We start from the raw sequence: 10145 nt of genomic DNA, 5'->3' as shown, positions 1-10145 counted from the left end.
AAGAAAGCTCTGAACTATAGATAAGTTATAACCGTAAACCATAATCTTTTTATTTGTAATTAACAATTACCATTACATATATACAGTTAATATGTAAAAGGGTTTTCAAACCGGAATAGTTTGTATAGAAAATATTCTCAGTAAATATCAGAATATACAGAAAAAAAATTAACATAATACAAATTAATTTTAAGACTCTATGGCATTTTGACCAAAATGCTAAATAGTCACACGTCCGTATAATTTATAAATAATACTTGGCTACTATTTTTTTAGTAGGTCAATAAATATTGCGCGAACCTTGTCTACAGGGTGTGTTAAATTTATTATGATTTATAATTAGTTTTATTAAGAGACTTGATCACTAGAATGCACGGGAAACATAAGAACTTTGGCTTTTACAAAAGATAAGTCAGGAATTCGTTTCAGAATCTGAATGGTACTCTCACTCAAATTCTCCGAACGCTTCCTACTTGGAGGTAATGTGGAACTACCGCTTAACTTAATGTTGGACATTAATTGTTCCAAAAGCATATTTTGCTGGTTTGGTTGATTGCGCAACTTTGGATCATTACTATCCAGCTTTGAATCTTGGCCCAGGAGTTCCTCTTCTAGACCTTAGGTTGAAAAACACCAACGCATTATACCACAACATTGAAACCAGGCTAAAGGGACGGTCTTACTGAATGTTTTTGCAACTGATTTAGATGTGGTTGCGTACTCGGTGTTGAAGAAATCCAAATTCAGAAGACTAGAACTGGCTTGAGTGGGATCCAAGGGGTTAACAAGACCACTTGAATTCCAATCAAACTGTGCTGGAGGAATAAAGTTCTAATGGAAATAGAAACCTTTATCAGTTAAATACTAAAAACCCCCATGATTTAAGAAGGCTTATTCTTGGCTAGTCTAGAATTTTTCTTTAAATTTCAGGAAGTTATTTCAAAGAAACTAAGGAAATAGCCTCAAAGTGGAGTTGAAATAATAAAGGTTAACATTATCCCATGGAAGTTGCTTGTTTTACCTCTTGCATTTCGAGTTGAGGAGAACTGGGCTTATTAGAGGAGCCACCAGTTTCCTCGAGACTCAAGCTGGTATCTACTTTCACCGGTTCCAGCATGGGCCCAAGACCCAAAGCAAATAAAGGAATGGTTGGATTACGCAGCTGTAATAAAAAGTTGACACCGCAAAAGCTTAGAAACCCAAAGTAGGAAGCCTAATTAAAAAATACACCATCCTAGCTAAGAAACCAACCAACCAAGAAAAATTAGTGTTAGTATTTTTTTGTGATTGGAACTAATTCCTTGAAGTTAAATACATGTACATGTATCAATTACTAACTGAAAGAACAAATTATGTAAAAATAAAACACTAGCTACATATTTTGCAAAAAGTAGTCTTACTTTGTAAAAAAATATATGATTTTTTTATTTTGTTAAGATGGTTTTATTTACTCCTTCAAGAAGGCATAAAAAGAAAAGGACAGGCATGTTATAAACGTTATTACGCCTTCCGCAGATCGAAAGAAAATGTTACTAATGACTTTTTTTTTTGGTATTTTCGTAAAGTATTAAGAAAGATACATGTACATGTAATGAAAAAGGAAGTGAAGAAAGGAAATGCAGCAAGTAACATTCTTCTCTGTATTTCGTGAATAAATTTTTTAAATCTTACTATATTTCTGGAATCTATATTTAAGGATTGCAGGGTTTTTTTAAACGCTTCTGAGCCTATCCACTGATGACGAAGACTAGTAGATTGATCCAGATCTTCTAACCTCAACCATAATTTACCACTGAAAGTAATGTCCCAGTTTAAATATTATTTAAGGGTAAAACATCACAAAAGGTCAATAGATGTACCTAGATAATAAAGTATCAGATAACTTTGGAAATATTTCTTCGCACAAGCTCTGTTCACTTGAATTAGGAAATGCAGATACAAATTGTTGAAGAAGCTGTTTTGAATGAGTTGGCTATATAAACAAAAGTATTAAGTTTTTTAATTTCGAACCATTTTAGTAATCTGAAGTAAATGAAATGAAGTTATTGGATAGCTATAATGTAAGTAAAAACTTCCAGTCTTTGTCGGCTTAGCACTATCATCTAGTGAAATCTCCATAATTTCACCATCAACAAATGGTAGGAGGGGATGAGAATGGCTAGACTGCCCTTATTTTTTAGTAGAATAACATTTTGTGATAACTTTAGTTCATTTACTTCTGCTAGTATAATGATATGTGTTAACACCTGCTGGACATCGTGACTTATAAAATTAGGTTTATCTAGACTAGTTACTGCGTTAAAATCAGCCCATTCATTATCTGCTGCTTCGAAATCCGTAAAAGACTGATTAACATCATCAGGATCATATGAAGCAGTTGCAAAATCGGCAAATAACTCATCTTTATCACCTTCCACTGAACCAGAATCGTAATTATCTAACTCTCCAAAGTCATTTTGAAATTCATTTTTACTAAAAGTCGATTGTTTATCAAAATTGGCAGATTCAAAGTCAGCAAATTCGTCATCATCATCATTGTACACAAGAGGGTTCTCGTTTGGAATGTCTTGAGTTATATCACTACTTTTTTCATCTTCCACATGAAATACTTTAGGAGGACTTTCTTCTACAATATTTGGTATATTTTCTATTATTGGTAGTTCTTTCTCTTCATCTTTATATACAAAAGAATTGTTTTTAATGGGCTTCTCAAAGTTTTCTGATTTATTTTCTGCTTGGTTATCAAAATCTGATATTGGAATATTTATATCCAAATCATCTTCAGTCGTCTTGCTACTGCAAGTGTAAAATTCAGTGAATTCCTTTGAGCTATTGAGGTCCGGAGACTCGGTTCCATTATGACTAGAAACATTTTGAAAATCACTAGAGCAGTTTAATTCATCTTTTTCAGTGCGTAATTGAGTAGAGAAATCATGAGATTTTTCATCATTAATTTGCTCAGGATTATGACATGGCTGATGAAAAAAAATTTGTGGTTTAGTAAGAGGTAAATTTATGCCCCTCCCAGATCTTTCATATTCCAAACTACTCACAAGAGCATTTTTTATTGGAGTTGTAGCTGGAGTTTTAACTGGGCTATCACTAGGAGAATCAAGTACCTTAGATGCACTCAAAAAATCGTGGAAATCATCATCATCTTCATCTACAGATCCCGCATCGTCCAGTGGTGGTGGGCTCGAAGAGAGCATTGGAATGAAATTTGAAGCCATTGCAAAAGCTGAATTAATCCAATTTTCAAGTTTTCATCAAGAAACCAAACATATGCCCTAGCTACACACACCCTACTGCACTAGCGGAGCTAGTAATTTAACCTCAAAACATTCCGTTTTTAAAAAATGGATACATACTTGGTATAAGCCACTTAAATTCATTACCCTAATTTTATGTTAATACTGCAAAATTTCCATACGAAATGTAAAAGTAGGCTCATTTTTAAAATATTTCAACTTGATCTTTTTGACCCCAAAAGGCCACGCCCAATAAGATTGATCCCGGTTTTCCATAAAAGTCATTGGTTTGTGTCAAACTTGATTTAACCAATGATCACAGTGCTCCAACGTACGACGGTACCATTGAGTTGGGAATAATACTATCTAGAGCCCCAGTTCAAATTTTCCCCATAGGCTTTAACACAGCATTAGTGAAGATAGGAACGAAAATCATTGGAGGATTATCAACTACGACAAAAGCCACCTATGAGCGAAAAATTCAACTATTTAAATGAAAAATTCTTCGATGGCCCCTGCCGCCACCTATTAGCGACTTTGTGAACTATTACAATTTTAACTTTTGAATTGAAGAGGGCAAGCGACGCGTTTTTAAGAAAAATTTTGAAAACGCGTTTTTTAAAAATTAAAGTCATGTATATCTGAAAACTCTTTATTCACACAATAAAGGTTTCTTTTGTGAGTTCTTTACTATTTTGTAATAGATTTTGAGTGAAATTTTAAGCATAATGGGTAGGAAATGCGCAGTTTCGTCTTGCGAAAATAATGGAAGAAACAAAAAAGTTTCTTGGCATAAGTAGGAGCAGCACTAATATTCCAAAAAAATAGAAGACATTTTTATTCTAAATTATTCAAAATTACAATAAGGTTTCCAGGTAAAGTGAATCCTTTGTTGTTAGACCATTACTTAGATAAGTTTTTTTCAGAAAACGTACAGTAGAAAGTGGGGTGAGGGAGTGTTAACACTTTCGCCTCGCAACAAGAGGAGCCGGGTTCGATCCCAGCTAGTGGCCCTGGGTGAAAATCCGGAACCACTCCTTAGTCCTTCTGTGTGAAGTTTGTAAGTTCTCTCCCCACTGGTTTACCCCCGAGATCTTCGATTTCCCCTTCCCATAAAAGTTGAATTTTTTGCTCATGGGTGGCTTTTGTCGTAGTTGATAACCCTCCCATGATTTTCGTTCTTATCTTCACTAATGCTGTGTTAAAGCCTATGGGGAAAATTTGAACTGGGGCTCTAGATAGTATTATTCCCAACTCAATGGACGGTACCATGCGACCGTAGTCACCGACCGTACGACGAAGATATTCGTTTCTTCATCGTTTGTTTGGTAATAATATGTATTTACATTATAGGCTATTTTATTTGTTGGTTCGTTATTATTTTCATTTGACTTTTCTTTAGTTTTTAGGTTTACTTTCTTACGGTGAATTTTTTAGATACTTTTTTTCAACTAAGCCTTGGTTTGGTATTTGTTTACATTTTAGACATACCTGGTCCTTCTTGTCAAAACCATGAAGAGAATAATGTAGAACTTATAGACGTATAAGCAAAGTCACTTTAAATGGCCACATCTGAGGCTGAAGCCTTTGGTCAATTACAAATAGACAATTCAAGTGATGATGGACCCTTGGATCATAATACCCTTTTATTCAAGCTGCTCTCCAAGGTTGATACGGTTGCTTATCGTGATATTTTATTGTTATTAAAACGAAACATGAGAGAAAAAGAAGGCGTTCAACCTTTCAATGGCTATGAGAGTGGAAGGATACCTCTTATTTATTTTGAGATTATAGGTCAAATTTTGGGTGATCCAAAGGAAGACGTGTGTTTGGAGTGTTTACAGTTGATATCTGTGGCGAACACACAGCTTGGAGAAGATCTAGATGAAGCCATGCTCTATATAATGCCCAAGATTTTGGCCCTCTTGAGTAGAAGCGCTTCCCGAATCAAGGAAGCTGTGATTGCAGTTTTGCAAATATACATGAGGCACACCTATAATTGGCAACACTTTTTGCAAGCTTTCATTCAAAATGGAATACAGAGTTCAGATATTGCTATTCAAAAAGGCTGTCTCAATAGCGTAAATGCCATATTTACTTTGGAATTTGCCAATGAAAACCTAATATTATTGGTAGAGTCTCTGATGAAGTTACTCGTTAGTGGTGACACCAGAATCTTGTACCAGACCCTAAATGCTATCAGATATCTCAGCAATACTATTGGACCTCCGGTTTTCCATTTCTACCTGAAGCAACTTGATGACTCTCTGGGCACTCTCTACCAACGCATTCTTTATCAAATCAGTAGCGAGTTTTCTAAAACAAATGAAATTCAAGAACATAGTTCGAATGACTATGTTTTGACGGGAACCAGAATTCATCCGAGCCAGCAGCCTTCACCCAAAAAAGTCTCATATTCGTATGGCATATTTGATTCTTCCATTATTAACAAATTAAAATCAACTGATTGGCGATCGCGTGTGCAAGGAGCTGAGCAATTGAAGATAACCACAGCAAATACAGCAGATCTGGCTCCTCTGGCTTATTACCTCGACAACTTTTTTACCTTACTTTCCAAACTGATGGAAGATACCTGTTTCAAAGTGGTTATTATTACATTGGACCTTTACGAATTGATTATCAAACGTATGAAACACAAATTGACCAGACATATAAGAGCAATCGTCAGTTCCTTAGTTAAATATCTTGGGGATATGAGGGTTGTTATAAAAGAACAAAGCATCAAGGTATAATTTGAACATTTTTATATTTAAATGTTACATGTTAAAGTTTTTTTTGGGTTTATAGGTTATTCACAAATTAATGTGCGAAACTCATCCGAAAGTTGTCTTGGATATCTTATTGGAGCAAAGAAATAGTAGAAACCCTCGGATTAGAGAAGAATTACTGAACCGAGCAACAGCGGCCATTTTAACATACCCAAGCTATAACTTTGAATTTCCTTCTCTCTGCAATGCCATAGTGCCGTTGTTGATTGATAGACGTCGAAGAGTCAGACTAGCTGCCATGGAATGCGTGGCTGTATTAGCCCAAACAATGGGACCTTCGAGAGTAGCTCCATTGTTGGCTGCTGTGGATCAAGTTGAAGTAATGAATGAAGAAGAGGGTCTGCATTTAGCTGTTCAGTCTAGAATGGCTCGAAAAGTTTTACCGAGATGTACTGCAGATGGACTCGTTATCTATTCCATATCAATTCCTTCTTCCGCTAGTCCTAATTCTCATTCGTCTACAATTGGAGCTGATGTTGACTGGATAATTACAGCAACTGGTTCAACTGGCAACATTACTCCCAATGCTAACAGAGCAAGTGAAATCACCCCACCTAGCTCAAAACTGAAAGATGAGCAACCGAAAGCTTTTGAGGATTCGTCAGTTCCGTGCCTACCAGAAGTAATTGCTTCAATTGTTATTATCATGTTTGTTACGGTGTTAACTATTAAATTTATTACAGGTACAAAAAGAGAGTGTACCTGAGACTGATATTGGCATACAAGACTGCGAAAATGAAGAAAACAAGAATTTTATCTCTGAAGGACACCATTCTTCTCCCATAAATGAACATGAAAGTCTCCCTCAGCTTGAAGTGAATCAAAATAAACCACTTTCGCCATTTCCTGTGAAACCCATTTTAGCACGAACATCCCTGACATCACCTACGAGAAGCTCTAAACCTCGTCTAATTCGATCTGTTCCAGCAACTGCTAGAAATTTAAGAGATGAAATTACTCTCTTGGATGATAAAGAAGTATTAACTTACTATTTGTTAGCAATTATTACAAAGTTCTAATTTTTTCCATTTTCTTTGATAGAAACTAGATTTGGGTTCAATCGTTAACCACCTAGTTCTGCTTAAAAGATCAAAATCCTTGGATATAATTGATAATAGGTTATTGAAGATTTATTTTTCATGTTTTTCAAGTTAATTTGCTAATTTTTTTAATTTGTAGCAAATATAATTCATCACCAGTAGTGTTTAGTGGTAAACCAGTCTTGGCCAAAGTTTGTTCTCCCAAGAAAAGAGTTATTAAGATTGAGGAGTCTCAAGAGGAACTTCCCTCCACAAAGAATGATGAGCAGCTGGTATTTGGTCAATTGGCTGCCAAACCGGTATCTGAGAGCAAGTTTGAGGAAAGTCTGCCTGCTTTGGATAGTTTAGTAATGGAGTCTGAAACTGGAACCTTGATAAAAAGCTCATCTGAAACATCTGTTAATCAGATTGAAGGAAAAACAAATGAAATTACATTGGAACGCAGAAAAAGTTAGTATGTAAAATGTTTTATTTTTGGGATCACTTTGTATTTAATTAAATTTAAAAAAAAATTTAGGCAACAGTCTTAGGTCATCTAAAATTAGACCCCCACAAATTAGGAGAAATCCAGTGTAAGTACCAGTACTTAATTTAATTAATTTAAATACCTTCAAAATAAATGAAAATAATTAAATACAGGCGGCAAAAAAGTGATTCTTCATTGAAATCAAGCAGTTCTTCCATCCAAATATTAGATGATTCGACAGATTCTAGCATTCCATATAGCAATCCTCATGAGGCCATTAAATCCTCTCTTCGATCTTTGGCTGATCCAGAATCCGAATGGTAACTAACTGAGGCTAATTAAACCTATGATGTTGTTTAAAAATTCACAATTGTTGTTTTTAAGGAATGTCAAAGTAGAAGGTCTCAAATTAATTCAAGCTGTTCTAAGCCATCATCCTTCTGTGGTGTTGAATCACCTACATCCGATAATTTCCGCGATTGTCCAAGAAGTCAAGAACCTGAGATCTTCATTATCTCGCGCTGCCCTTTCAACTCTAGGGTTTTTCTTCACCAAATTGAAAAAAAATATGGAAAGCGTACGTGCTAAATAACTAGTGATTAGCACAAACCGATATGAGACTGGTTAACGATATCTTAATTTCTCCAATTTTATCAGACTTTTTATGTAAAAGCCGATTTTATCGATAAGAAGACAAGATTCTTCAGTTATAGAGATATGAAACTCCAGCTTAAATCCATGTGTGAGGAAGCAGATTTCTTCAAACAATCATTTTACCACTTCAAAAGATGAAATATTTTACATATTAAGAATCCATTTACCAGAATATCACTAGATCCTCCTCATCCTTACTTTGTGATATTTCAAAAAATAATGGTTGAAGGAGTTTCACATCTCTATAAGCTAGCTAATCACATGATCTCTGCTAATAGCCTTAAACTTTGTCTATTTTGTAAAGTATTTTTCGGCAAAAACTGTTGATCTTTGAAATTGACATTGGTTAAATTACGATATCAGACATCTCTAAAAAAACATTGTAAACTGACAGGTAAAACTATTACAGGAACTGGACTTCGTTGTACAAGCTCTTGTTCATAAATCGGGAGAAAATACTGGCTTTATCAGGGATGATGTTAATAAAGCTTTGTATCACATGGTAGATAATACTGTTAACCAGAAAGCCATGATGGCACTTTTAATCGGAGGTGGAAGGTATGATTGTTACAATTGTTTTGGAATTTTAAATGGTTTATATTTTCGGTTTATTTAGCCATCGTAATGACAATGTTCGAAAAACAACATCTCAGTTTTTATCGGTGGTGGTTGAAAATCTGGGCAGCTCTAAATGTTTAACGGGGAAAGATATTCCTCAAAACCTTCTTCCAGTAACTACTAATTTTGTTATGGATCGAATTCCATTAACGAGGTAATTTTAGTATTGCCAAATCTTTAATTAAAATTTATTATTTCGTAATGTATATTTTTATATCAATAGATATTATGGTCGCAAGATATTTAGTATATTATTGCCACATCCTGATTTCTGGAGAGTTCTTAAACGACATGTTCCATCCAGCAAAGTTAACAACATATTGAATATACTGGAAACAATTAGACGCAAGGTAAGGCGTATTTAACTTTATTAAAAGTTGTAGGTATTATGACTCCTAATTTTAATTAATAAATTGTTTTGTGGATGCTCCACGAGTAGAAACTAAAACTAACTATAGGTTTCCTTTTGGAAGAAAATCATTAATAAATGGGATTCACTAGTTATTTTTTTTTTAAATTTACATTTAAAATTTGAGGTATTCGAATTAACACCGACCAAGCTAAAGGGTGCGACCAAAATTAGAGAACATAATAAATAATTTTTGAAATCAATTGCAACTGAAGTTTTTGAATGTCATTTCAGGGTCCAGGAGAAATGCCATGAATGCAATTCCCCCAATACACACAAATTAAAGCTTTTTAGTTGGTTTAAAATCATTTATATTTAATGTTATTATATGAAATGTTTATTAATGTTAGATTTGTTAACACAACAATGTGGGCTAAAAGGCTGTAATGTTTAAGATTTTCTAGTCTGTGCACTTTTATAGCTTTTCTTATAAACTTAAAATGAAATTACGATACGTTATGTATTGTAATTTAATCTTTGTTTTTGAGAAGAACTATAGCACTAATTTATTATGATATACAAATCACAAACAAAATGGTTGACTTGTCAGAATAAGAGTTTAAAAAATTGTTATCAAATTTACACAAATGTGATAAAGTTAATAGTCAACACAGCATATAGGATAGGAAGAAGTTCATTGTTTTTTAAATTATTATTTTATACACACCAAGATTCCGTCCATTATACAATATTAAATATATTGTAATTTATACACAATTTGTATCTAGTCAAATTTTTATCACGCCTGCTGTTCAAGTTTGAAAAAAATGTACAAGTCTATAACAAAAATCAGGTGCATAATAAATTTATCAAGCACAATACAGTTGTTGCTGGCTTTTTGTGTAGGCAAACAAGAAATTATTTGTAGCTAAGAATGGATTGTAGTAATTGTAAAAACCATCTACTCTTTTTCAAATGACA

The 10145-nt window shown here is 34.0% G+C and overlaps 2 protein-coding genes across 6 annotated transcripts; one reads left to right on the top strand and one right to left on the bottom strand.

Moving 5' to 3' along the window:
• Positions 1 to 21: 21 nt before the first annotated feature.
• Positions 22 to 3481, bottom strand: Afti (aftiphilin). 5 transcript variants are annotated; one of them, XM_090174091.1, is made up of 8 exons: positions 3369 to 3474; positions 3054 to 3238; positions 2247 to 2975; positions 1860 to 1972; positions 1672 to 1792; positions 1022 to 1162; positions 684 to 831; positions 22 to 617 (listed from the first exon to the last, which is right to left on the bottom strand). In XM_090174091.1, exons 2-8 carry the CDS (start codon positions 3228 to 3230, stop codon positions 349 to 351), a joined length of 1698 nt encoding a protein of 565 aa, XP_090030217.1. In that variant the 5' UTR covers positions 3231 to 3238; positions 3369 to 3474; the 3' UTR covers positions 22 to 348. The 5 variants fall into 5 exon arrangements, with proteins under 5 accessions (XP_090030217.1, XP_090030219.1, XP_090030216.1 ...); XM_090174093.1 differs by having other exon boundaries at positions 2295 to 2975; positions 3054 to 3481; XM_090174090.1 differs by having other exon boundaries at positions 3054 to 3479.
• A 1025-nt stretch (positions 3482 to 4506) lies between these two features.
• LOC149948910 (TOG array regulator of axonemal microtubules protein 1) lies at positions 4507 to 10025 on the top strand. The gene is made up of 13 exons (XM_090174089.1): positions 4507 to 4576; positions 4734 to 5995; positions 6057 to 6659; positions 6721 to 7014; positions 7079 to 7155; positions 7217 to 7527; positions 7595 to 7649; positions 7717 to 7863; positions 7928 to 8120; positions 8607 to 8755; positions 8814 to 8969; positions 9039 to 9165; positions 9459 to 10025. Exons 2-13 carry the CDS (start codon positions 4811 to 4813, stop codon positions 9477 to 9479), a joined length of 3318 nt encoding a protein of 1105 aa, XP_090030215.1. The 5' UTR covers positions 4507 to 4576; positions 4734 to 4810; the 3' UTR covers positions 9480 to 10025.
• Positions 10026 to 10145: the final 120 nt, after the last annotated feature.

The sequence above is a fragment of the Leiobunum rupestre genome, chromosome 4, assembly GCF_980474605.1.
Source record: "Leiobunum rupestre chromosome 4, qqLeiRupe1.1.hap1, whole genome shotgun sequence".
NCBI lineage: Eukaryota > Metazoa > Arthropoda > Arachnida > Opiliones > Sclerosomatidae > Leiobunum > Leiobunum rupestre.
This window is presented reverse-complemented; position numbering and strand designations above follow the sequence as displayed.

Excerpts from the sequence above, each read along its gene's own strand:
- Afti (XM_090174090.1), bottom strand. The coding sequence starts at position 3,230 with ATGGCTTCAAATTTCATTCCAATGCTCTCTTCGAGCCCACCACCACTG. Across the intron at positions 2,976-3,053 it reads CTCCAATAAAAAATGCTCTT|CCATGTCATAATCCTGAGCA; the intron begins GTGAGTAGTTTG and ends TTTTTTCATCAG. Across the intron at positions 1,793-1,859 it reads TCTGATACTTTATTATCTAG|TGGTAAATTATGGTTGAGGT; the intron begins GTACATCTATTG and ends CATTACTTTCAG.
- LOC149948910 (XM_090174089.1), top strand. The coding sequence starts at position 4,811 with ATGGCCACATCTGAGGCTGAAGCCTTTGGTCAATTACAAATAGACAAT. Across the intron at positions 8,121-8,606 it reads TGAAAAAAAATATGGAAAGC|GAACTGGACTTCGTTGTACA; the intron begins GTACGTGCTAAA and ends AAACTATTACAG. Across the intron at positions 8,756-8,813 it reads CTTTTAATCGGAGGTGGAAG|CCATCGTAATGACAATGTTC; the intron begins GTATGATTGTTA and ends CGGTTTATTTAG.